Source organism: Musa acuminata, chromosome BXJ3-3 (assembly GCF_036884655.1).
Source record: "Musa acuminata AAA Group cultivar baxijiao chromosome BXJ3-3, Cavendish_Baxijiao_AAA, whole genome shotgun sequence".
NCBI classification, from domain to species: domain Eukaryota; kingdom Viridiplantae; phylum Streptophyta; class Magnoliopsida; order Zingiberales; family Musaceae; genus Musa; species Musa acuminata.
In genome coordinates this window covers 2,576,111-2,603,343 of record NC_088351.1, presented here as the reverse complement: position 1 = coordinate 2,603,343, position 27,233 = coordinate 2,576,111, and the positions used below count along the sequence as shown (strand labels likewise).

The 27,233-nt window shown below is 36.4% G+C and overlaps 1 protein-coding gene across 1 annotated transcript; it reads right to left on the bottom strand.

The window, feature by feature from the left end:
• Positions 1 to 84: 84 nt before the first annotated feature.
• Positions 85 to 26,158, bottom strand: LOC135633170 (sister chromatid cohesion protein PDS5 homolog A-like). Its single transcript, XM_065142338.1, has 33 exons — positions 25,820 to 26,158; positions 23,652 to 23,855; positions 23,364 to 23,545; positions 21,753 to 21,879; positions 21,441 to 21,659; positions 18,462 to 18,678; positions 18,226 to 18,371; positions 17,992 to 18,137; positions 15,771 to 15,920; positions 15,608 to 15,656; positions 15,340 to 15,528; positions 14,915 to 15,097; positions 14,277 to 14,431; positions 14,006 to 14,132; positions 13,779 to 13,928; positions 13,382 to 13,444; positions 13,127 to 13,263; positions 12,918 to 13,035; positions 12,558 to 12,692; positions 12,253 to 12,452; positions 11,439 to 11,592; positions 11,158 to 11,301; positions 7,810 to 7,890; positions 7,052 to 7,690; positions 6,872 to 6,976; positions 2,849 to 2,928; positions 2,624 to 2,675; positions 1,649 to 1,735; positions 1,513 to 1,550; positions 1,106 to 1,174; positions 863 to 1,032; positions 586 to 734; positions 85 to 504 (listed from the first exon to the last, which is right to left on the bottom strand). Exons 1-33 carry the CDS (start codon positions 25,910 to 25,912, stop codon positions 469 to 471), a joined length of 4,794 nt encoding a protein of 1,597 aa, XP_064998410.1. The 5' UTR covers positions 25,913 to 26,158; the 3' UTR covers positions 85 to 468.
• Between the last annotated feature and the right edge of the window lie 1,075 nt (positions 26,159 to 27,233).

Genomic DNA, 27,233 nt, shown 5'->3' with positions numbered 1-27,233 from the left:
GAGGATTCAAGCATCAGTCAACAGAAGAAGCCACCAAAATGCCTCTTAACTGAATGCATCAGTCAACAGAAGAAGCCACCAAAATGAATCAACAACGTTCTAACTATTCAGTTCCATTCAGATTATCTGGTCTGTCAGTTGTTTGCATACAAGATAATGATGCTGGCTACACAAGAAGAAACAAAATGGATTGTGAATCCATAACCTACACCCCACAACTAATTAGTCGATGGAAGACGAAATTGCCCACAGGAAGTTTGATTGTTTATGCAAAGAAACACTGTAGCGATGGAACTTTCCCAGGGGGGATAAACTTTGCACCAACCTTGGGCCATATGTTATCTTACAGAAAGCTTTCATCTTTGTATCCACATTGTAGTATCACTATCTTTTGGGTGATTTCATCAAAGCCATCATGACCATGAAATCTTGAGGTGAGTGTCGAAGATCAGGTTGGAGTTTGAAGATTCAGGCAGACTTCCCTGCTCGTAGCTTCCATGTACTCTGCACCATTTATTTGTTTTGGCAGAACAATTAGTGACGCTCTAGATTTTTGAAATATAAATAGAGGGCTGAAGAACATACAATAGGCTCATCATCCGAGTCTTCCCTCCCAGCTGAACTGGAAAAATCTCGTGATTCTTCCTTTGATGATTTGGCTAACTCATTCAATTTCGTTTTTGTTTGCTTCCCAACTTCTGAGGCTGGTGAGACTTTCTTCTGTGTGATTTTATCTAAAGAAAAAGGCAAGTAATGACAACCAACTGAAAAAGAGATTCACAGGTGGCAGAAAGATATTTGTAGGTGGCAAGGATGGATACCTACCAAACAAATGGATAACTAAAATGTTGCATGGATGTACCTGATTTGACATCATTGAATTCAGAGCGGGGGTGGATATCTGATAGATCAGAGTCGCCCCTACTGTCCAGACTAGAGTCTGCGCTGATTTTACTCTCTAACACTATTTTGCTGTTTTCCCCAGCATCTTTTTTCGAAGTACCTCTTTTTTTAGCTTTGAATGACGAAGACCTGTCAATTGCTCAATCCAATAAATTGGTTGTTTGACAGGCAAAAGGACAAAACAAAAGGGAAATCTACTTACTTTTTCTTCGTCTCCTTACTTTGTCCAGAATCAGAATGGTCACTTCTGTAATTTACAAAGTCAAGTGACCTGAAACATCATCCATGGATTGAAGAATTCGACAGTCAAAATAGGAGGTCTATGAAGTAAATATCACACTTATGTGCCATTTTTTAATAAAAAGGATATCAAAGAAACTACATAGCTTCTTCGACAGAAAGGGGGCATTAAATAAACTAGATCGGTTCATTCTCGGGTCAGAAAAGTGGCCTTGAGCTTTTTATGTCATGCATGAAAGAAAAATGCAAAAGATGAATGAGGAAAATGCTCATAATTAACATCACATCACAGTGTAGATCAGCATCCAAGTGATCCAACTCTCTTGCTAAAACACAGTTAAGACATACAACAAGAGTAGATGAACTCACTTATCTTTAAAAGCCAATGGATGTTGTGATTTTGCTTGCTGCAAATAACAGAACCAATAGTAATGTACCAGATACTTCGACAATTCATGAATTTAACAAAGGACCCAGCAAAGAAAAACAAGTGCAAAGAACCAACCTTTCTAGGAGTGTCAGTGTTACTGACAATTTCCCATTTTTCTTTGCCTAATTGAAGCACTTCCATATCTCCATCTTCGTAGAGTATCTATAAGATGAGTGAACAGGTCAAACAAAGCAAAGCTCTAATTCAATTCAATTCAATAAAGGTTTTAGAAAGAGGTAGCAACGGAAGGATGCATATAAGCAAATAGATAAACAAGAATCTGGGATAAAAAATATGGTATGACAACAACTTCTAGCTCAAGAAACTTCTAAAGGATTGTATGTTCCCCTTTAACAGTAACATATAGATAAAAAAATTCTTAACAAAATTTTCCAAACCATGCAACAAACACAACTTGTGTATAGTTGCTTTTGAATTGGGCCTGCATTGCAATTAAAAATGCAACTTTTGCAAATCGAAGCCCACCTGTGACTAAATTATCTGTAATAGATTTGAATGTTCTGACTACAGGCTGTCATGCAGGTGCAACCCCCTTTTACAAGAATCCAAGAAAGCTTATTTTGGTAATTGCCTATAATTGACCATGAATCAGGCAATTCAATATCCCCTTACAAAATCTGGTAACCTTATTCTCAGTCCTCAATGAAATAGGCTTGATAAAAATTTTAATGTATGTCACAGCCATGAAAAAAAAAAATCTTTTGCAGAGTCAGCATCTGCATGTAGGATCCTGACCTGTCTCGATCAGTCTTGTAACACTTGGTGAAAGTAAATACAACAACCTATTAGATGCCAAATACAATTGAACTTGAAGGGAAAGAAAACCTCAAACCACCATAAATCTGAGATTTGAATTGATCGAGGATGAACATTTATATCTTTAGCAATAGCTTTTTTCTTTGAAATATAGAACACAAGTTTGAAAACATAGTTGTTTAAAGATAATATATGACCTTAGCCTTGGGACATTTCAAAGAACCCAAAAGAACATCTACAGTAATGAAAGCAACAACCTCAGTTGGTATTTACCGTATGCTTCTTCTTTCCTGAATCATAAGAACGTACAACACCTTCATAGAACCTGCAAAATGCCAGCATCAGTTATTCCAAGTAGGCAAGTACTACAACTTTCAGTATATTTATACAAAGCACATTCTACTACTGTCTACTGAATAAAAATGTTTGGCAGTATCACTCTAGTAGACATAGAAAGCTTTAATAGATGCACCTATGTAAAATTCACATGGTATTTACCGTTTATCCAAAGGCCACCAAACCCGTATTCTTGAACCAACCAACTCAGCATCACTTAACTGATTACTCTGCGATGAACACTGCAGGTATATACAGTTGGTCAAAATAAACTCTCATTATTTTGTTAATAATAACAGAAAAAAGCATACAAATTGTTAATGATAACAGAAGAAAGCATACAAAATGTATCGTGCACAACTTTAGGAGATATACATGCTATATGCATGTTCATATAATTGTAGGCTTGACAGAAAAGAATAAAGGAAAACCATCCATGTCTTGGTGTCTTATAGATGCAATAAGACTCCATTCTTTCAATGACTCATTAGGATCAGGAATCTAACTTACAAAAACACAGAGAAACATATGGATGTTGTACCTTTTGCTGCATCTTTATTTAATGAAATATTATTTTAAAGAGGTTATGCCTCAGCAATCATGTATTTTACTTGTTTCCTACAAGCTTGATATTTTAAATCTTATAATTTTATGCACAATTGTAAGAGAATCAATGGCATGACAAGATGTAATACTAAACTGTTATTTAATACAACAGAATTTTTATTACTCTTATGGTTATTATATCACATAGCATATTTATGGGATCTGATCTGACAAATAATTGGCCGAACCTTGAGTCAGTCATTGTTGGACAAGTGAGTCAGCTAGTTGAATCACATATTTAATAATAAAATATTTTAAAACATAATATTATATTTTTATTTACTGAAAACATTAAATTAGTGGAATATGTAAAACATCTTACACACTAAATTCGATGGAGAGAGAAGAACCAAGGAGAGAGGGGCAATTGGAGAGATGAGCAGCCAAAAGGAGAAATGCAGTAGGTACAAGTGCAGCGATTCGATAGATAGGTGCAGTTGAAGAAAGAGGGGTGACCAAAGGGACCAATGGTGGCACATAGTATGATGGAAGATGCAGGAGATGGATGACAGTAGGAAGACATTCAGACTCCTCAACGAGAGCATTCCTTTTTCCTTAAATCCTATTGTAGTCAAAGGAGAGAGGTGCTAAATGGCACCAAGGTGCCAAAATGCCCAAGGCACTAGGAGCTTGCTCGATGCTCCCAAATATTAATTTTTTGTAAAAAATATATATCATGGTTAATAGATATAATCCCTAAAATAAAAGAAATAATGCAGTATTCATTTAAAGGACCAAATTATATTGTTCAAATCTATATTAATAAAACAATTAACATAGGAGGATGAAAAGGGGGTTGTTGGGTATCGTGAGGGGGTTGCTGTCAATTCAGAGGGAGGCAAGGATAAAGGATCCATAAAGGAGAGGGAGGAGGTATGGAAGTTGGGTGGTTGTGGGTTCTCGGTTGGAAGGGGAAGATGTTGGAGGGAGAGGAGGTTGTCAAAGAAGAGGCAGTGAAGCAAAGGGGCAGATGATGCTGGCCGCAGGGGTGAAAGGATGATATAGAGAAAGCCACCGTCGTAGGGAGGAGAAGGGAAGACGCTGATGCGAGGAGGAGGCTGTCGACACAGGAAGGGGGGCAGACGATTACCACAAGGTGAAGAGGGGACACTGGCAACGAGGGGAAAGGAAGAGACAAGGGAAGTGGGGGAGAGGCACTATGGGGAAGGTGGGCGGAAGAGGGAGGGGAAGAGAGCTGCAAAGAAGTGGGGAAGGCATTGCCAGGCTACGATGGAGTGGGCGACGATGGAGGAGAGATAGTGAGGACGAGCCCATTAGAGGAAGAGGTTGCTATCGTCACAGTTCATTGATGGAGAGGAAGACGCTGGTACCGCTGCCACTGTCGTTTGTCGATGCAGAGGAAGAGTCGCCGTTCATCGATTAGGTTTCCACGAGTCATCTCATCGTGTGCATGGACCGAGGGTACATGTGTGAAGATTCAATGATCTAGTTTGATCGAACCAAATCCAATGATCTAGCTCGCTCCTACCCGATTTGAATCAGGTAGGCGTGGGCCCCAGTGCACTCTTGGCCCGCACCCAAGTCAAGATGCCTGCATGGCCCCCTTATCGAGCACTCGGGTCATGCCTCACCTCGCTCTGGCACCTCGATGAGCGCCCGTTAACTTCACTGCTAAATCCGATCACTAATCAACTTAAATACCCCCAAGAACAAGTAATAAGAAAGATTATAATAAAGGGCATTTAAATCGTTTTGCACGAATCACCAACAAAGGTCTTCTTGTTTGATTCAGCTTGTTCATGTTGGTCATCAAGAAACCAACCTGATAAGCCGATTCATTATGGTTTACCAATAGACACAATCTAATAATTAAACCAGATGTTCAAGGGGATGATTCCTGGTTATTCCAGTCTCATTCTTATAACTATTCTACATAGCAATTAATACTGATCAGACACATTAACCTTAATGTAGCAAATAACCTAAAAAATTTCATGCTCATACTTCCAATTGTACCACAAATGCCTTCCCAATATTTGTCTCCTGAAGCTATTTCCATTTGGCAAGAAACAAGGACTGACAACTAAACACTGGTTATAGTGGATTTCATAAAGCTTAGTATAAAGTTGCATGGGGATGGACATAACCAAATTTGCACTTATTTAAGATCTTCTGACAACACAGAAGACAAATGAGAAAGAAAGGCATAGCTGGATGCAAATTTTAGGCAATATACTGAAACCAAAGGATGTGAAAATCTAGAAAATGGGTGTCACAAAAAAAGCCTCAAAAAGCAAAAAAGTTCCATCCCTTAAGAGTTAAAGTATATAGCTACAGTGTTACCATAAGTAACTATATTGCTAATATATCAACATAACATGAATGCATAAAACATGATTGATTGCAGCAAGGACAGTCGTGTCGTGCCGACTGGTGGTGTCATGCCGTGCCAACTGATGGTATCGATCCTTGGATGAACCGATACAAACTGGTATTTCAAAAAAATGTCCAGAAAATACAAAAGTTCTTTTTAGGATTTTTTTTCCTAATTTATTGGTATACAAATTATATTTAGATAAGAATAAAGTGTTTCTAAGACAAAATGAATAGAACTTCTAGGTTATAAGAGGAAATTTTGAATTTTTTCTTTCAGATCCATTGAGGAACAACTCTACTGAACAGGCCTAGCTGCTTCAGTTGCCTCCATAGAAGGAAATTGCTTCTGTTGTTCTTGAATCAGCTGATTAGGAATCTTAATTAACTTTAATCACAAGCAAGAATGTGAGAAAGAGTGAGAAAAAGAGTAAGAATGAATGGGAGGTAAGGGATTTAAAGCCACAAAAGAGGCTCCAACGGTCAATTTGACCACTGGGGACAAATTAGACCCGATTTGGGTCAGTATCAGTCATTTGAGTCAAACTAGACCTAATTTGGGTCGGTATTGATCAAATTCTCATCGACACCAACCCGTATCGACTGATATAGGACGAGTTTCATTTGTAACAACTGATACATTCTCATACCATTCGATATCAAGCAATATTTCAATGTCCTTCCAAAATAGGCTGGTCCCTGTATCAGCTAACTAGCGGACTGATACATATTCATACCCTTTCGGGGAGAACATGAAACCCGAATGTCCAGGTTCCTTAGGTGTAGCAGTCTTCGAGACATAATAAAATAAATGTAGTCATTCAACAATATGATCCCTTTTACATTTTAAAAGCTAACAGATTATTAAATAATTTCAATAATTACATATAATACAAGACCAAAAATATCAATTTCAACTTATAAAGTATTTTTTGAATAAGTGGGACACGTGGTTCAGTTTCAATATCTATCAGGTGTTTTCAAACATGTATAGGGCAAGTGTTATCAACTAGTACCATTCAAGTATAGTATATCATCCTAATAGTTCCTTGATGAAAATTTTACTATTAATTTGTAACTATAATATGCCATCTTAACCAAAGAATAATTGAGGTTGAAGGAAGAAGTACTACAGAGATAACAATGGGATCCCCAATAAGCAGTAAAAAGAATGATTAAAAGAAAAAAATAATGTAGCAACTACCACAAAACCCGATTGATAACTAATAAACTAAGTTGGCATACCTTTTCCAAAACAGCAATGCTTCTTCTTTTACGCTTTTTAGTTGAACTAGATAAACTTTTGGATCGATCATCTTTCTTTTTGTTGTCTTCTGGTAAGGACAATTTCTGCAATGTATGCCATAACAACAAAAATATAATCCAGCACTAATTTAATATACTTGCAAAGACAAAAGGTTGTACCTCTGATGTACTGTTCATGGCCTTTTCAACATGCAACCTGTCAGTAACTTTCTTAACTCTTTTGAATGAGATGCCTGGTGAGCAAGAGACTAACAAGTCCGAAGTAGTAGTTTCAGCCATGTCCTCATATAAACTTCGTTCCACCAAAGAATGTGCTGTCTCATCCTTGGCAAATGATCGTTCCACCAAAGAAATCTTTCTGTTTTCTTTTTGACCCTTTGCTGAATTGGATCTATGCATGGAATTTGACCTTTTGCGTTTTGGAGTAGCCACCACCACCTCAGTGCTAGTTCCATCATGTTTTCTTTTTGGAAAAACTGTCTCTTTTTCATCATTACTTTTATCAGTCATCTTCCCACTTCTGCATCCAGAATCTGTTACCAATTTGCCAGTTTCCATTATTTGTTCTCGTTCCAGATTGTCCAAATTTATTTCTCTCACCACTCCCAAGACGTCAAACTCATTTTCAATATTTTCCAAATCAGAAGGAAAGTTATCCTTTTTAACTGGTTTCTTTTTCTTCTTCTTCCTGGCTCCTTGAGATCTAAGAATTTCCATTATCTTTCCGAGAGGAACTTCATTGTCATTCTCGTCATTCTCTTCCAAAACCATTCCATCCTTTGCAGCACCTGAATCACCCTATAATTCCACATAGAGAGAAATTGGTGAAGTCAGGAACAAAACAGCAATGCAAAAGCCATATTAATTTAATGGAAGATATATATGGACTAGTTTTCTAAAATGTGTAACATTCAAACCTTTGATTTTCTTTCAAGTTTAAGAGCTTCAAAATGCGCCAAGGCACTATCACTACTCAACCATGTCTTCTTGTCATCATCCTAAAATGAGACAAAACACAGTTAACCAAGGAAAATCATGTCATATAGGAACTTGCATGTAATCTTCATACTCCAAATTTGTCCCTATTCTGGTTTTGATTTCAATGATAATGAGGGGGATAGAAAATAATAAAGCAACAAAGTAAATTCCAGTTAGGAAGTATCTGTAGGTACAATCTGGAGGGCATAAATTAGACAAAAATGTAAGTTTTTATTTTTTAACATGAAGTATCTGCAGGTACACCTCAAAGGACATTAGTTAGATCCATAATGTAAGTTTTAACTACAAATCACATAACTATTCAAAACCGGTCCTAGTTTTAGTGATGAAGTCAATAAAATTTTTGTTGTTCATATGAGTTGGGTGATAAACACAACAAGGAGATAATTCTGTCATGTGGTAACTGAAATAAATAATCAAACATTGCTCAATCAGAATTAACTGTTCAAGAAGCAAGTACTAAGGTATAATATACCATAGGTTTGCCTAGAGGCGAGCCTCGATACAATGGTAAGGTTGATCCTTTGTGACCTATCACAAAAACAACCACTCTACTTGTAAGGCTATGCATTAACCATCCCTAGCATTGACGGGGGTTCACCCATTTTATAACATAGGCATGCCCAAAAGGATCTTTCTTCTACAACAGAGAACACATGAGAAAGACATTTATAGTTTTTTAAATTACAATCAAACGTACAACAACAATAACTACAACAAAAACACTCGTACTAACAAGCAATTTTCTTTGTGATATTGAATGACAAGTATATTAATGAGAAACCAGATTGATATGTACTATCTTGATTAAATTCTATCCAATATGAATAATATTCAAATTCCTTACAGATAGAATCTTGTTAACACATAGGATTGAAAGATTAAAGGCTTATAATAAGTACATCAAATACTCCTCGAAATATCATTTTTAATTATTAGTTCAGATGACAGACAAGTAGATCTAGCGATCAAACACTGGCCTGCTAACCTGTTTTAGAGCATACCATGCTACAATTATATGGAGAACTTGGATCACCGTAAAGATCAAGTTGACAAGGCCAGGCTATGCCTACTTTATGAGTTTAAACTGCCTAATTGAATTTGGAGTCCCTATTCTCATATAGAGAGAACTCACTGTGTTTTTCAAACCAAAAGTACATCACAGATGGCGCAACAGACTAATAATGAATGTAATTATGCAAGTTGCAAGAGCATCAATTTGGTGACCACAACAGCTTATAGAAAAGCCATTTGTCATAGTATCTAAAGGACTTGCAGTAATTTCTCCGAAATAGCAATAACATAGAAAACAAGACGGACATGCTATTACTTGGAATATCAAGACCAGTTCAATATAATATTATGATGTAGCGAATATCTTAAATGATAAAAAATAAAAAATTGACACTAATAAAACACCACCCAACCTATTGATAACTTGTACCTTGATTTCTATCTTATTATAAATGTTTGAATTGTCTACCAGTTTCTGATGGGATAAATTTAATTTGAAATATGACTTGAAATGCTCCAGATGTTTACTACATAGTGGCTGCAGTAACATTAACACTTCCTTTTAGAAGATCCTCCACCAGACATACAGAGAGAAGAATCAGCAACCTGTTATCAATTAGTTGATTCTACTTGTTTTGCCTTGCCTACCACTTATAAAGGATGAAAGCATGGCGATCGCATATGGCCATCAATTAACACAAGTCACCATTTGGAAAAAAAAAAAAACACTTCGTTAAATTGAAAAAAAAGGTAGAAAATGCAACATTGATGTTTTGAAACACAAATAAATGGCATATACTCAAATCAATCACTCATGAAATGCCATGAATACTCTCTCAGATGGCATCCATGTCAAACATCAGCAACTGAGATGTATACTCTGAGGCGCTAGGCACTCACCTATGAGCTCATCTGAGCAGAACAAGGTGATTATTAGGAGGACGAAAAGGGAACAAGTGATCAAGAAGAGGAGAGTGATAGGAGGAAGCGAACACAGGCATGGGAGGAAAGAGGAAAAAGGGAAGAGAAGAGGAAAAGAAAGTGAAGATGAGAGAAGATACACAGCAAAGGCATATTGACATTGGCAATAGTGGACAGGCAGTGGAGTTATACCAGTAACTGCAGAAGCCTGACAACTTGGCCTAGGCGAGTGTCTGGGAGGTCCAGAGCCCTCGTTGGGGTGCTCATCAAGTCAAGGCACCTCACCAGGATGCCTTTGAGGCATTTGGGCCTGACCTAGCCACACCCGAGTCCCTGAGTGATTGTCTTTTGACAACATACTATATTACTACCGCAATAGGAGCTTTGCTCCTATATATAGTAATTTACGAGCATAGTGATTGTCGCATACTACTGTTGCAGCGGCAGGAGTAGCTATGCTCCTACATATAAATATCTTTAGTACTAAAGGACAGTACTACAACAGCAGCATTAGCCGTATACTACGCTATTTCTAGCCTAGTACCACTACTAACACCAGCAGTAGCAGCTTTCATTTTGCTCTTAATTGCTAACCATATTTGAGTACAAAGGACGCAGAGATCATTTGCTTGATTATGAGAGGGAGGAGCTCAGGGATGAGGTGGAGCATTGAATTCTCTGTCGATTTGCCGATACCATGGCACCCAAGTCCAAATAATCACTCTATGACAATATTGCAATATTTAAAAGCTAGGCCTGACTGTGTGGAAAGGAAACATATTGGGATGAAATTGTACCGGTATGATGAGAGCACTGGACAGTACACTTGGCATGATACATGTATTGGGTTGTACACCAGTATGGAAATAGATTGGGTGAAAATGTCTAGCCCGTGTTCCAGATGGCTACAAGTAAATATAGATTTGCGCCAACTGGTATGCCAGTAATAAAAACCTTGCTTAACATTATTGAAACAGTTACATAATCCATTAAGTAAAATAAAATAAGTTTTCCGGTGGCCATCACCCCTCACTATTACACTGCCTATAGCATGGATTTGACTTCATATGATCTTTGTTCCAGTTAGTGATTGTTTTTTTCCCTAGAATAGTTCAGTACACATCAACTAATATTTTTGTTTCCTGTTCTTACAGGATGAATGCCTTGAACATTATCACTGCATTGAAGTCAGCTCAGTCAACCAGGAAATCAGAATAAGAAATAGCAGCTAAATAAATCATATGAAGAATCACCAAAATCCAGAAAAGTAACCTTTCCGCATGCAGTTTTCTTGGGAAAGATTGGAAAATGTTTAACTAGGAAATACTGACCATGATGTCTTCATCCATGCTTTTGTCAACAGGTTTGTACAGCTTACATGGCAATGGAACTGCATCAAACCCTGAAACCTCTGTGACATCAGACACTAATCTTTTTGTAATCAATAGCCCAAGATCGCATATAGCATGTATAGTCTGCACATTTCCCACCAAATGCAAAATTCAGTTGAATAATTAAAAGAACAGCATTACACGACAATAATACGAAGTTGTATCACAAAATTGTTCGACAATGTAAGTTCTGGGAATAAGTGGCTCGACTAATTACTTACATTTGATTTTACTCCATCAACATCTTCGGAGTTCTTAATACTTTGGAGGATAGAAAGGATTGCATTATAGCTATCCTTTCTACGATTTACAAATGCATCAGATTGGCAACCTTCATCAGCATGCAACAGCAAGGAAAGAAACAAACTCAACCGCCTGGAAGCTACGAAAAGATTAGCATATCCAAAAAAAATAGTTTCTTAATCATAACCTTGCAATCTTACAAGAGAATATAATGCCTGAATTCTCATCAAAATCGATATATAAACACTGTCATCTCTATTTCTCTTAAATTTTCACACATAGACAGCCAGCTAGATGCAAGAAAAAAATGTTGCAGCATTAAGAGAAATAGATCAAGAAGACATTGTTTCCTAATGCTACATAGACAGCCAGCTAGATCAAGAAAAAAAAATGGGCATCCATTGTTTCCTCATGCACAATGGATCACTAGATAGAAATAATTTCCTTCAGAAGCTGTCTTAAAATTGAAAATGACAATCACATCAAGAGATCTCCACAACAAGAACAACCAGTTCGTCTTAAAATTGAACTAACCAGTCATTTTTTACAGGTTCAAAATCTACAGCATGGTGTGATGACATGTTCGCATGGAGGAAACTTTTCACTTTGAAAAACAAGGTCCAAATATGCAAATGTTCAATAAGATAGTGCAATGACCTTATATGAGCATATATTGAAGAAAAATAAACTGCAATTACAGCCCTAAAAGCAAATATACTCAAATATGAAAGTTCTTAATGTGTGAAATATAATCAAGGATGATTAGTCCAAATTTAAAAGAAAATTACATACCAGTAGGTGGTCTCATATGCCTGAACATCCATGCACTCATCAACATTTGGACATGAAGGGTCATGTGCAAGGACATGCACCACATATGCAAGAATATATTCTGGATATGTTGTTGCCGAATTCATGTCAGATTGGGCAGAAAGTTGACGTATCTTAACTTGCTGGCATATTTGCATGAGTTCAAGAAGACATTGTTTACACTGGTACAATGGAAGATGCAAGGGTCTTATTTTAAAGAACAATGACTTTATAGTATTGAACATTGACAAACTGATCTATCACACAAGAAGAAACAAAAGCTTTACCTCTTCGTACTCTGGGTAGTGGCAATCATTAATGTTAAGTAAAAAGGCACAAGCATACTTCGCATCTAATAGTCGTTCCTTGATATACTGATGTACTTTGTTTAGGAACAATTTCCTAGATTGAGGATAAGCATCCTAAATAATCAATGTTGAAAAGTAAATATCAGTAAAGAAAATAATGCACTGAGAAGACCTAATTGCATATGAACATACACATATGCATATATATATTAAAGAAAACACATGTTGGTGTCTACTATAACTGATAATCTACCTGCAAAATTTTCAAAGATATAATTGCTTGTATATACTTTTCTTTTGTAGAAAAAGCATGTTGGTTTGCCATAACTGATAACCTACCTGTGAAATTCTTAAAGTCGAATAAAAAACATTAGCAGGTATCTTGTGGTCCCAATGTCTTGATAAGCGAAGAACAGCTTTTGCTGAAGCAAGCCTCATATGAGCCTTATCTACATCACTGCCAGAAGTATTATTTTTTAGCAGATAATTTTTTGGAAGTACTCAAAATAGCCTAAATATAATAAATATTCAGAAGGTTTATTCAATACCTTGATCTAATACCCTGAGCAATCTCCCCATAAGAGAGTATGTTTTTAAGAATTTCCATAAGGTTTTCAATTCCTGGTCTCAAATGGGCATCTTTGGCAGGTAAATAGCTCTTAACTAATGTTTTAATGCCAAAAATCTGCATGACACGCACAAAAGGATAATGAACAACAATAAAATGAAAAAAAAAAAACAGATTTTCACTAATAAATTAATGTTAGTGCTTTAATACACATTATTGAATCTTCTTTACTAACCTTTATAAAACAAAGTTCAGACCTTTCACTCCATTCAGTACTATCTAAAGAAATTTCATCAGCCTTCAGCAATAAAACAGAAACATTAGACAAACAACTTTTACATCATCCAGAAATTATAAAGCATGGAGCAAGTTTTTACAACTTATCCCATACCGGTTTCATTAATCTACCTGACCGGTGTGGTACTAGTACACCAGGTGGTACACTGACCCATATTACCCAGTATCACCAAAAAGAAAAAGTAAAATAAAATATCAACCATGCCAGACCATATGGTCCAATGATGGTGCATGGTCAGACTGGTGATAAGCAGTCGATACGTACTTTATTGACCAATATTTGAAACTATGGCAAAGAGGACAATGCAAAATTTATTTGGATCAGAAAGCCATACATTACTGTCGTGCAAGATTTTACTCATTATAAACTCTATAATTTCATCCTCTCGAGTTTCAAAAATTGGCAGAGCAGTCTGTGCTATACATCCGAGAGACTGCAAGATGGCTGGCAGGTGTGTTTTATCCTCCAGCGTATCCACAAGCCTCTGAGAAGTCAATCAGAAAGTTCATTCAGTTTAGCTGCCATCACAAAAGAAGTTTCCATGAAGTAAACCAATGCAACCTTGTATAGAACAGAGAGTGATTTGAGACCATCATCTTTAGTTATTGCTGCAATGGCCTGTACAGCATATTTAGCCTGCTTCCTGGTACCCTCTAGACAAAGCCTTTCTAAAAGTAGTTCAATTGAGCTGCAGTAGGATAAATAACAAAAAAATGGAAATAAAAATGCAGCTTCCAAGTAGTCAAATAGTTAAAGTGGTAAAATCCAAAAAAAAGGAAAAAGGCCACAGGTAATATTGTAAATTTGGTAACATATAGATAACCACTTTTACCTTGATGTCAACATCAGTTGTTCACGAATGGTCCCACCAGCCTTTGCCAAAACATGAGCAATACCTTCTTTAATTAATTCATTGTCCCCTTTCAGAAGACAAACAAGATCTTCTTCACACCCAGACAAAAGCAATGGAGAGTAGCTTGCAATAACCTAAAATATTCAAATTTATAATTTGAAAATCAAAGATCTACAAAGTCTGAAGCCCAACATAATTTTGTTACAAAAAAATTATTTTTCAGAAAGAGACACGATTTTCTTTTTTTTTCTCTAAACATAACATAGTTACAGTAAGACCAAAAGGTACAAAGGAGAGTCTAATCTAAAAATAAGCCAAAGTTCTAACATAAAAGAATTAAAATAATTTTAAGCATCATTAATTGGATTAAGGTAATAAGCCAGAAAGGGACATTTTCCTCAGCAACCCAACTTCAAATAACCACTTAATTTTGTGAATCTAAATACCATCAAAAAGATAAAGCTAACATAAGGATATTTAGCATTCATCTTCATAGATGTGGAATTGTGGATGTCCTTGTTGCATAAGCTTCAAATAAATCAATACTCCAATTCAACTATTTATATAACCCATAACATTTGAACCTGAAATATATAGAATGTTAAAGTATATTGTACCGTAAGTAGGTTCATGCACGAAGAAATAAGTTTCACATCTCCAACAGATTGTCGGGCATCAGCTTCTGATAGTATCTCCTTGACGTAATCTTTGTTGAAGAGTAAGTATGAGCACTTCAAAGAAAGTGTTACCATAAAATCAAAAAGTGGATGCTTCTCCCCAAGGATCCTAAGCAAGTCTTCCTGCATAAATAATTAAACACTTAAATTAGTTTCCCCTAAAATTAATTGTCAGACTTGGCTGACTTGAAAATGAAATGCTGCACAACGATTTCAGGGTAGTTAATTGAGTTAAAATATGCAACAAATTCTAGCTTCTAATTATTTCGGCATTGTGGAGTATCCAACAATATTATAACTTTTTCAAAGCTTACAGCGAAAGAAGTATGTATTTGAATGAAGTAAGTAATTTGAATGATAACTACCCGACATGACCATGCTTGGTGTAGACTAGTGGATGGATCAAGTAGTGTTGTCAACATTTTCCAAATGTTGGCATCTTTTAGTTGATTGAGAAACTGAAAATTCTCCTCAGCCTTCACAGGATCATTGAACAAGCGAGACATGCTCTTGAAGCAGCCAAAAGTTCTTTTATGGATTTCAGTGGCATCTTCCTGCATTTTAGCAAGATTGATTCACAATAGAATCATGAAATCAAGAAAATACTACTCTTAATATCCACTATATGCAAACCTGGTATGCCTGTCTAAGAGACAGATACTTTTGCATTTCTTGCTGTAACCTGCAATCGAAGAGGAAATCACCTGAAAATCCGTGGACAGTCTATCACAAACTAGATACTCCTATCTGAATAGAGAGAAGATCCTGTAGCTACAATATTGAGCCTTCTGCAAACCTTTGTTTTTGTGCAAGAATCTGCTCAAGAGCTTTAACCTCAAATTTATCAAATACTGAGAAAATTGTAACCCAATGTTTCACCCTATCTTTGACAGAGAATTCAGGAGGGAACAAAGATCCACAAAGGATAAGTTCAATCACCTCTGACCTGCAAAATGTTGTGTAAAACCTTACAATCTCTCTCAAGACCAAGGCATTGTCCATTGCATAATAAAAAAACACTAATCCCAGACCCTCAAATGCACATGCAATCAACCCGATAAGAAAGCAAAAGAATGAATATGTGAAAATTGATATGCCACTCTTTCTACAAATAGTTACATTCCATATCAGCAAGTCAAGGCAGTGTTTTCCACGAACCTTAAAAGCTCAAGAGAAAAGTATCAATCACTTTTTAACCTCTGTTGTAGATGAATAATTATATACCTCCAAATATATCATCAAAGACTAAAATAATGGTGAATCTTTCAGGTCAGTCACATATATTTTCTTGCAAGTGAACAAAACATATCGTTTGAGGGGTAAATTGATCATTAAAATGCTACAAATGTCCATGGAAGAAAATATAATAATAAAATAATAATCCGACAACCTTTGAGCTTTGTAATTTTGGTGCCAAATTTGTTGGTTAGGTGCAATCATATGAAGGGTGAAGCCTAATCATGCATATTGCAAACAAGCAACCTTGTCATTAAACCAAGGCTCATACTTAGCTGCAACAATATGAGTTACACCAACACCAGAAAAACTAGGAATCAAGTGACAACCTATAAAAAAATTCAAATTTTGAACTAATTTAAAGACTATGAAATTTTTGTTTAATTTAAGTCAAACAAGTTTTTTTCTTGGTGATCACCTAACAAGATAGTTGCTGAAGCATCTTACTCTTAGTAGATTGTGTTGGATTTGTTAACTACAATAACAAGTTCACCACAAAACAAGCGGCTGGTAAAATTGTGACTAACAAAACGATATCTTAATCAAATATCAATTTATGATTTTTTTAATTTAATCAAATGCAGATAGCTGATATTGAAGCATAAATAAGAATAACCAAAAAACTTCTTTAAAGTATAACTATTTCCATTCACAGAAACCATTAATATATCACATCTTTGTTATTTAAGGACCTCTTTAAGGTAATTTTTTAGAATCTTATTATGTCTACCAATCAGCATACTTTTGATGATATCAAAAGTTCTTGATTGAAGAAGTTGCAAAGCCCGAAGAACATGAGAAATTCTCAACCAAAATTGTGATTTTCTTAATCTGTAAAAATTGATCCAACAAAAATAACTAAAACAAACACCTAAGACTTGCATATTTTATCAGAACATTTTGGAGTCAAGTTAGCCTACCAAAATGTTTGGAAGCAGAATCATCTTGATATGCAACAAGGTTTCCCATTTTTAAGACTTGCATATTTTATCAGAACATTTTGGAGTCAAAGTTAGCCTACCAAAATGTTTGGAAGCAGAATCATCTTGATATGCAACAAAGTTTCCCATTTTTAAGACAACAAAAATGAATGCATCAGACCAATCCAAGCAATTTCGAGACATTGAACATCACATTAAAACAAACCAGTCCAATTCACTGAAGCCAAAAGCAGAAAATTATCCTCCCAATGAAGTGATTTTAGCAATTACTGAAAGCTCAAATGGTTAAATAGTAAGTAATACTTGGGGCACAAAGATGCATCTGGAATTCATTGAACTTGCATACACGAGAAGACAAAATTCTGCAGTATAAAACATATTGTATTGTTCTGAGAATATACATAAGCAATAGCAGGACCTAAACGCTGATGTTACTACAGTTGAAAAGTTGTACTTCAAAATAATAATAATAAAAACTTGCACTTATGTAGTCTCTTGATGTCAAAATCAAGATGCTATACCCATAGGCATGATCCGGAAAAGAGGAAACCTAGAGTACACTTCGGAGAGTCAGAAAAGAGGAGGGAAATATCTAGAGTGCCACAAATTGCTGATTTTTTGTTGTTCATGAAGGTTTGATGGTTATGAAATCATCATAATTGCAGTTTTAGTATCCATGTCAGTGTTACAAAATTTACCTATAGAACATGCATGCAAAGTATGATTAAGCAATTGCTGATTAATATACAAGAGAAAATAAAAATAAAAACTATGCAAGTTAAATGTCACTTATTTCAGTGAAAACCATTAATACTTTGAATAAGTTCCCACTTTCCTTACCTAAAATCGCGGTCATATAAACATCTCAATAATTTCCCAGGTATCCACTTACAATCATCAATGTTTGTTGAACCATCTGAGCTCTTCAAGCAATAGAGTCGATGCAGATCAACTAGCCTCTCCAAGGTATATTTCTTAACAGTCAACTAATAAATTTAAGAAAGAAATTACAGGTCAGTAAATCAATTAAAAAGTAAATGAGCAGACAGATGTAACAGGAGCAGGAAGACAGACAGATTTGTCTCGGACACGCTCTGCCACTAGACTAGCAGTCTCAGGTGGAATGGCTTTTAATGAATGGCAAGCTACATCATAAACTGCAGCAACAACTCTTTTGCGAACATTTTCATCATAGTCCAACACTCGATCAGAAAGTGCCTCTGGAAGATGAACATCGTAATACATATCATCACGCGTTCCAAAAAATACTAAATTATATTATCAAAAGATGTTGGCAAGTGGCATCATACCTATAATCTGAGCAGCTTCAGGTCGGGAAGGGTTGGAGATTAGGCAATTCTTCAAGTGTTCAATCACTGATAAGCGGACTTCCACTAATCTGTCAGTCAATCTCTTTAAGAACTCTAGGAAGACCGAGTGAAAAGCTTCAGAGATAGGCACTTCGGGTAAAGAAAATAGGTCACCAAGTAGTTGAACTGCTTTAAGCCGAATATCCAACTTGTCTGTCTACAGAATGTCAAAGTTCAAGAATTAAACACTAATAAACAATACATCTAAGATCTCTAAGAGAGCTCTGAAGTCAGATATAACAATAGTAAGTTGAAATCAGATGATGGAATTGATATATAATCTAAGGCTCTCAGCACATAATAAAATTGTGCAAATAACATATTTTTCCACAAAATATATGCACCAAACTTTTCTGTTTTCAGTCATAAGTTTGATCCTTCAAAAGCGAGCAAAATAACTTCATAAACAATAAAGCAAGGGTGACAATCTTCAAAGGATATGATTAACAAAGAAAAACAAAATAAAGACCACACAAACTCAATTCTCTTGGCACAAAAGGAGAAAGAAATAAGATTTGAACATAGCGACCAATTTAACAATATTAAAACAATAAATAAAGATGGAAAGATGGAAAGATGAAATCAATTTGGACTGTCACACTGTAAAAACTGTCATGCTAAATTAAATCTTTGGCAAACGTGCAGATTAACTTTATGCCCTAACATAATGCATTTCCTTGTTAGGCATTTGTTTACCAAAGCATAAGGATATTGCTTTATCACATAGCTCAATGATGGGAAAAGATCCATGTAGCCAACCCAAATATTAAAGACATGGATGCACGTAATTTATTCATAAAAAAAATGAACAAATCTCAGAAGGATAGGCTAGTCCCTCTATGTACCATGATGAACATGTAGTCTCCTTTATACATGATTAATTTAAAGATTTCTTGAAGGTTGCTCCCAGGATTAAATTGTTTCTGTGGAAGTTTTCTTGGCTTCGTCTCCCTACTTCACATTGGATCTCTGGTATTCTTAATTGTCAAGTAGATGAATATCATTGCTGCCATCTCTATTTGGATTCTATGAAACACATTCCTGAAATGCCATTTTTCTGTGGAGTTATGGGGCTTCAACAGCAGCTTGGGATTTCTTTTAGGTTCATGAATTCCTCGCTGCAAGGGGACTGGCTCAATGAGAGCCACGCTTTTGACAAGGAGTTTGGTGAATGGGTTTCTGCGGTTATTGCGAATGGTTTTTGGTTCCTATGGAGCAACCAGAATAATGCCAAGTTTCGCAACCACTGGACTAGACCTAGCTCCCTGGTTCATAAGGTCTGGTTGTATGCTCACAATTACTTTGCCTTGAGGCAGCAGCCTAAGGATGGCCCCCGACTCCAAGACAGGAACCAGCCTCAGTCCAGCAGCCCTACTCTTTCATTATAGAAACTGATGGTTCTTTTTTACCTTCTTTGCAGGGGGGGTACAGATATGTGGCGTAAGGACAGGACACCAGTAGGATGTGGAGGCGGTCCATGTGCAGCTGATAATTCTCTAATGGCAGAAACCATAGCCTTGGTTTCTAGCTTATGGAAGGCAGAGGTTCTCTTCCTTACCAATCTTCTCATTTGCATGGATTCACAGGATCTGCTTAATTTTGTCCAGGGAACTGCTCTGGTTCCCTGATATCTTCAGAGTTTTCTTAGAGAAATTGCTTCCCTTTCCTGTAAGCTTAATGTTCACAGCTTTGAATACTTTCCCAGGGACTGCAATTGGGTAGCTGACAAGGCAGCAAATTTTGGGAGAAAGAGTGCTTCTCCATTTTTTTTGTGATGTAGCTGGCCTTCGACCATCAATCTTGTTTTGAGAAGTTAAAGCTTTATCGAGTTGCTTTTTATTCAAAAAAAAAAAATGAAGATTTCTGTATATTGAATGTACAAATATAATCTCTGGTAGTTGTGAAAAAAGTTTTATCATCATCTACACATTCTCCCAGCAAAAATAAGCCAACTGTGGTAATATACCAAAATTGAAAGAAAGATCTGTAGATTTGATCAAGCTTCCTAATAGTTGCAAAGCACTAATACTAGTACAAAATTCTTATATGATATGTGTGGCACCTTGATCATGGAGAGTTGGATCAATATATATGCTCTGATTAGAATGTTATCAATAATACAGGTTTGAACATCTCAAGTCATAACATGAAAACCTATTCCAGATAAGTTATTGGACAAATAGGTTACTTCAGTGTTCCTTTAACAGGCATCAAAGCAACAACATGTTCTCCTTCACATGGGCTAACATGCATCAAGATGGGGATCATTCAAGTACCATTAAAATACTACATCAATTCCATCAAAATGTGGATTGTTCTGATGGGTTCAGGTGAATTTTATTGAACTCAACTGATCAAAAGGTTCATCGCCAATTTAGGACCTAAATCCTGTCTTTCAGACCTTGTTTGGTAGCAACAGAAAGAATCTAGACGATGGTCCAACACATGCACATGCAAAAAGGTAAGAGAAAGTTTAGTACATCAAACACCAGACAGAAGCTTGAGAACTCAATAAGTGAATGTGAGAAAAACTCAGTAGTCAGAATAAGTAGTATGGAACAGAAACAAAGGCAGTCTGATGCAAGAGGCTAACACCACTAAAATCTGGGAGAATCAATGCACGCAATCCAATCCCTGCAAATAGAAAATTTATTCTTGTGACTCAAACTTTAGTCATCATAAAGACTAATCTTACTAATAGCACCAAAACTTGTTCTCATAATAAACAGCATGAATAGAAGTTATATGAGTCTGATAAAGTCAACAGAAGCCCGCAAATAGCATACTAGTGCGAAGATTAGAGAATACTCACATTATGATATTAATTAACAAATGTTACATAAAAGTGACATTTCTCAAAAGAAAAGATAATTATGGGGATAATTAGCAAACATGTTCGTCAAGATTATGGAAACATACCAACAACTCGCCCGTTATATAAGGAATTATCCCCGTAAGAATTTCGGGTGCACACTGATATATATCAAAGATGACTTCATGATGATCAACAGAACAATTCAAATAACTGTTATCGCCTGACAATGAAGACACAAGAAGCTGCTTTATATATGGTTCAAGTTTTCCTGCACAATGTTCTATAACATTCATAGCAAGCCTCCGTGCAGCCATAGAACACACCTAGTACCACAAATTACAAACCAATCTTTAAAGAAGATGTAAAGGGTATCACATATCAGAAACAAAAGGAAAAATCAAGTAGAATAGGCTCACATTTCTTTTATGGCCCAAAGCTGAGAGTATGGTGGTTATAAGATTTTCCTGTATATCCTCACTCTCATCTAAAATGAGCATCATGATGGTTTGCATTGACGTAAGAATGTTCTGGGGATGATCATCACTGCACATAAGTCATCATGACTCAAGTAAATTCCACAGTACAAAGGCTTAGTCTGTTTATTAAATAATAAAAGACCAATCCAATTCATCCATAGATAATCTGATCCAACAATCCATACATACAAATATAAGCATTCAAAATATAATTATTACAGTTCATACTAACAACTATAACACATAAAATACTGAAAAATCTCAAAGTTTTCTCTATCATGCAACAACGACCAGGTGATTAGAATATCAAAATTTTCTTTAACCTGAATAGATCTAGGTTGTCTTAAGAGAGAACCTGCAACAGAAAATGGATGAAGCACTATAGCCCAAAGTTAAAAAAAAAAAAAAAAGTCATACCAATCAGTAGGGATCTCCGACCACGAACAGGACTGCCAGTTTTCACATGGCTTGAGTTCAAACATGGCTTAATGCCTGGTATGCTTACCTTATTTGCATACTGCTTGGCTTCACTAGTTACAAATGGATGTACCAGGCAGTAAGTTTGTCGTCCAATACCCATGTCATTTATTTGGAACGCTTTGGAAGCCCTCTTTTTTTTTTCTTTTTTTTACTCTCTCTCTCTCTCTCTCTCTCTCTCTCTCTCTCTCTCCCTTTCTTCTCTCTTTCATGCAGCTCTCTCCCCCCTCCTCTTTACTACCATATTGCCACCATCACGGTCTACTCCACCATGCTATAATATCGTCGTTGCCTCCTCATAAGTGTCTTCACATCCTCAGCACCTAGTTTGCATCCTCCTCCAGCGCCACCACCACCACCTCCTCCTCCACTTCTCCTCTTTCTCATCCTCTACCTCCTCCTACATATTCTCCTCCTGTCACCAGCCCTTTTGCACCTTCTATTCTTCTCCTCCTCTTTTTCTCTCATTCTCTCTTGGTTTGGTGATGATGACTCATACCGAGTACTGCCCATACCAATTACCTACACCAGTCTGCACTGGTCCAACAACGATTGGAACCAAACCAAGATTATAGGCCTTGCTATGACCACACATAAAAATATTTTGCACAGTCAAAACTGGAGCAAATCTCACCATTTTGTCTCACAATGCATGAATCTTGATGTTTTAATTTGATTTTGTACACTATTGCCAACCTATATGAAAGTTTGGAAGTTGCCGTGCTACCCAACTTTTATAATTGAAACATAGTTTCCTATGGTCTTCAAAAAAGAAGTTTAATGAGATCCTTTGGTGATAAATTCCTAATATGCTGCTAGAAAAGGCAGAACTTCCATAGGATCAGCATATGTATCTTCTTTCTAGAGTTGTATCTTTCTGACATATGAAACTTAAAATTGCTTTATAAACCAGCATAAATTTAAATAATATCTATATCCAAATAAAACTTAAAAATAACAGAAAGTTAGACCTTACATTTTTTTAATCTATCAACCAGAAAGTTAGACCCCACAAACACAGACTTGATCTAATTGCCAGGAAAACCATGTTTGCAAACTTAAAGAAGTACTCACCTGACAACTGAAACAAATGTTCTGAACATTTCATGTATCAGATCATTACATTCAAGATCCAACATCACAACACAGGACCTGTATTTAGCAAGAGTCTCCAGGATAACAGCTCTTCTCCCAAATGAAGGACTGTTAATATCACCTAACCCAGCAAAGGTGCCAACAATCAAATGAAATATGTCCTGCAAGAACAGATTACAATCAGACGAAAAAAAATTCATCCACACACTAGATCCTTGTTTCTTTTAAAGCTTCAATGCAATTTTCTCTACAGAGGAAAATACTAACCCTCAGAACATCATCACTGTAAGGAGCTTGTGGCGCAGTTATTCTGGTGATCTCACAAACACAGGTTGCTACGAGAACTTTGACATCCCGATCTTGATGTGTCAGCAATTCTTTCTTGGCAATTGCGTTAAGACAAGACTGCATCGAGTCTAAGACTGAAGGCACTGGTGACTGATCTATCTCAGACAGACAGTTTGCAGCTTGCTAGACATCCAAAAAAAAATAAGTTACAGAAAATGTTAAAGGACACCAGAATCTCCACTTCTATTATTGCAGTGGCAACAGGATGTAAAACAATTCTATGATCAACTCATTTATACCAAATAAAAAGACTTTATTTCTTTTGCCCATTTAATAAAAAAGTGATAATTGCACAGAAACTTTGATACTGCAGGCTGTGAACATGTGATATTCAATATTAAGATAGTGACCGATACAACAAAAAGAGAAAAATAAAAGTTAAATGCTCAAAGGTATACCAACAATAAACAAGTGAACCCTGCAAGGAAAGTTACACTTCAACAATGAAGATCATAAAGGTCAGGAGTCCCTGTTTTCTCCCATTGATCAAGGTTGCAAAGCAGACTGCTTCACGATAATAAAGAAATAATTTAAGCTCTCAAGGTCATAAATTTGCCCAAAATCCACTACATATCAGTTGCACAAGGCCCTCTTGTTGGGATGATTTTTTTATGCTGACTTCTCTGACAAACTAATGCAACTCAACACATGCAACTGCAAGCAGTCCTGAATAGTAGTTAATTTCTGTCATTGAAGAAGTCATTTCATGGTCGGGCAAGAATTTAACCACATGCATTTTAGGTTGACCTAAAAATGATCAAGCTAAACCCAATCCATACGAAAAAATAACATATTTTTCCAACCTATATCCAACTTGTTCTGTTTTGTGCAAGGTTCGAGTTGTGTCTAACATAATTTTGAATATTCAAAACTTAAAACCAATAAAAAGAATAATATCCATGAAAGAAAATATTATATACATTTAATATTTTTTACATCTTATGAAGCATTGATTAAACCTTAAAGATCATCAATGAGATAGTGAAAAAAACTGATGCAAAAGACTCCCACCAATATGAAGTCTGAGGAGGATTAACATATAAAGCCTTGTTCCTGTAAGCAAAGGTTTTGAGGATCAAGTGGGTTAAAGGTGGGAAACACCAAAATGAATGGGAGAGGTATCCAAAGCATTTTACTTTTTGAAGTTCAAATTTCTTAGTATAACTAAATTCTGCAATAATTTATTTTTTAATGTCTCTGCACTTGCCCTAATACATGTATCTGGTACATGGTGTGTCACTGTATAAGTTAGCAGGCAAACATTGTGATCCTCCATAATCTCACCCACATTGAGTATGGGCTAGAGATAATCCATTACTTACCCCAAAAACAACTTCTAAGTCTTTTTTGAGGGTTCGATCCAAGAACTTTTCAGGCTCACTTCCTGAAAAATATGGCATCAAAGCAATAAACGCTTGTAGTGTGAGGGCCACATTGCGACTTATTGTGTATCATGATGAATCTCCATCCAATAGAAACCACAATCTCAAACAAGAATGGCCCAAAGAAAAGTTTCCAAAATTTGAGTCAATTACCAACATTAAGTACCTTGATTGATAAACTATTTGGAGAACCAAACGAGATTGATTGGAAGTACTGGTGGGGTTCGCTTCAAATTTTGAGGTTCTGGACCAGAGAGGACCAGCAGTTTAGAAAGAAAAAGTGGCTTAGATGAGATTTCTTAGGAGTATCTTTGCCCTTGAATCACGAAATTGAAAAGTCAGCTCCATAATTCTTAAACCATAGAAATACTCCGGTGACCTTCTTCAGAAGGTGTAGGCTCTAAGTTCGGTTCCTATTTTGTACAAAAAGGAAAAGGTGTACGTTTCAACGGAAGCAAAACAGGGCAGTAAAAGAACCCTTTTTTTTTTCACTACAACTAAAAACCCTTGCACTTAAAGATGCAAACTTATTGATTCAAGCACGCCAAACATGACAAGAATCCGTTTTTCCGTAGAATTCCATGTCCCATTAAACCCTAGTTCTTACATAGTGTGACCGCATGACTCCAAAACCCTAGAAAGCACGATCTCAAACAAGAACGACACCGGAAGAAAAGAATCCAAGAATCGAGATGAACCACCGACCTTAAGTAGCTTGATCAGAGCGTCCTTGGACGCAGGAGGGTTCTCGAGCTTCGATCCCACCTCCTTCAGCTGCTGCTGAAGCTTCTGCGCCATTTCGGCCCGTTGGACCACAACGAAACAGGAGTTCGCAGCTCTCTGTCCTTCCTCCTCCTCTAGGTTTTCCGCTATCTCCCCCGCTCAAATACCTAAATACAACGAGATCCAGAAGGGAAACGAAGGGCGTAACGGGGAACCACACCGCCCGATCTTTTTGATGGCATCGAGAGGAAGAGAGATCACGAGGGCCCAAAGGCTCATTTGCCGGGCGTCGCCAACGCTAAGGGATACGCTATATTTCATCGAACAGCAAACGGGTCATCAAAAGATGAGGGCCCTTGGAAGTGGTTAAAACGGTGGTCCCGAGGAGTCTGTGGCTGTGATCGAATCGCGAATGCCGTTTGGTGGAAGAAGGAGACACAGCTGAGCCCGTGGATTCAAGTGGGGCGACTTGGGGGGGCAATATTTGGGCTCCGGGTTTCTTGATGATGCAAATGACCCTTCGACTTACTTAATATTACAAAATTGGCCTTGTGGACAGATGTACTCGCCAACAACTTTAGTTTTAGATCATATGTCTGTAAGGCATAATTGTAGTTAGTGTCGGAATATTAACTTCCAACTAATTCGGAAAATTATTATCGACCAAATCAGATTGGATGATTCCTCTTCAAATCTTTTAACTCTGATTTGTGATGCATCGAAACTTGATGAAAGCTAAAAGAAAAAATATATTTGTTGTGAAGAAAGAGAAGGATAACTATAGGATAAGAAAAACAATCAATGCAAATATAAAATAAATATACTTTAAAAAACTACGATGTTAACATTCTTCGATCTTATTGATAAGATTATAAAGATTAATCAGAGCTTAATAAAGAATGCCAAAAAAAAATGTTTATTAGAATTTAAGAGACAAAAGAATATTAAATCTCTAATAGATATTACGATAAATTCTAAAAAAATCTCTAATTTTGATTATTTTTCATACAGCATCTCAACCTTAAAATATTCTCATATGACTACGTAAAAAAATTATTATTATTTTACATACCTTGCATGTGCCCCTTATTGAGCACTCGTAATTCTCGCACGAAGGTTTACAACCTTATTGAGCCTCGTCACACTTACTCACAGCTCTTATCATGGGAAAGACGGGCCAAAAGATGGGGAAACTCAACCGTCTTCCCAAAAGAGATGCCGCAATGTTGAAGAGAAAATTATCTGCCTTGCAAACATATCTCGGCGGTATCAAATATATGACGGGATTGCCTGATATTGTGATCATCGTTGATCAGCAAGAAGAATATATGGCTCTTCGAGAATGTGTAATTTTAGGGATTCCGACGATTTGTTTAATCGATACAAATTGTGACCC

Bases quoted from the DNA above. Each gene is read 5' to 3' on its own strand.
- LOC135633170 (XM_065142338.1), bottom strand. From the start codon at position 25,912: ATGGCGCAGAAGCTTCAGCAGCAGCTGAAGGAGGTGGGATCGAAGCTC. The intron at 13,445-13,778 runs GTATGGCTTTCT...TTATTGCTGAAG, and splicing joins AAATCTTGCACGACAGTAAT to GCTGATGAAATTTCTTTAGA. The intron at 12,453-12,557 runs GTAAAGCTTTTG...CCATTGTACCAG, and splicing joins ACTACCCAGAGTACGAAGAG to TGTAAACAATGTCTTCTTGA.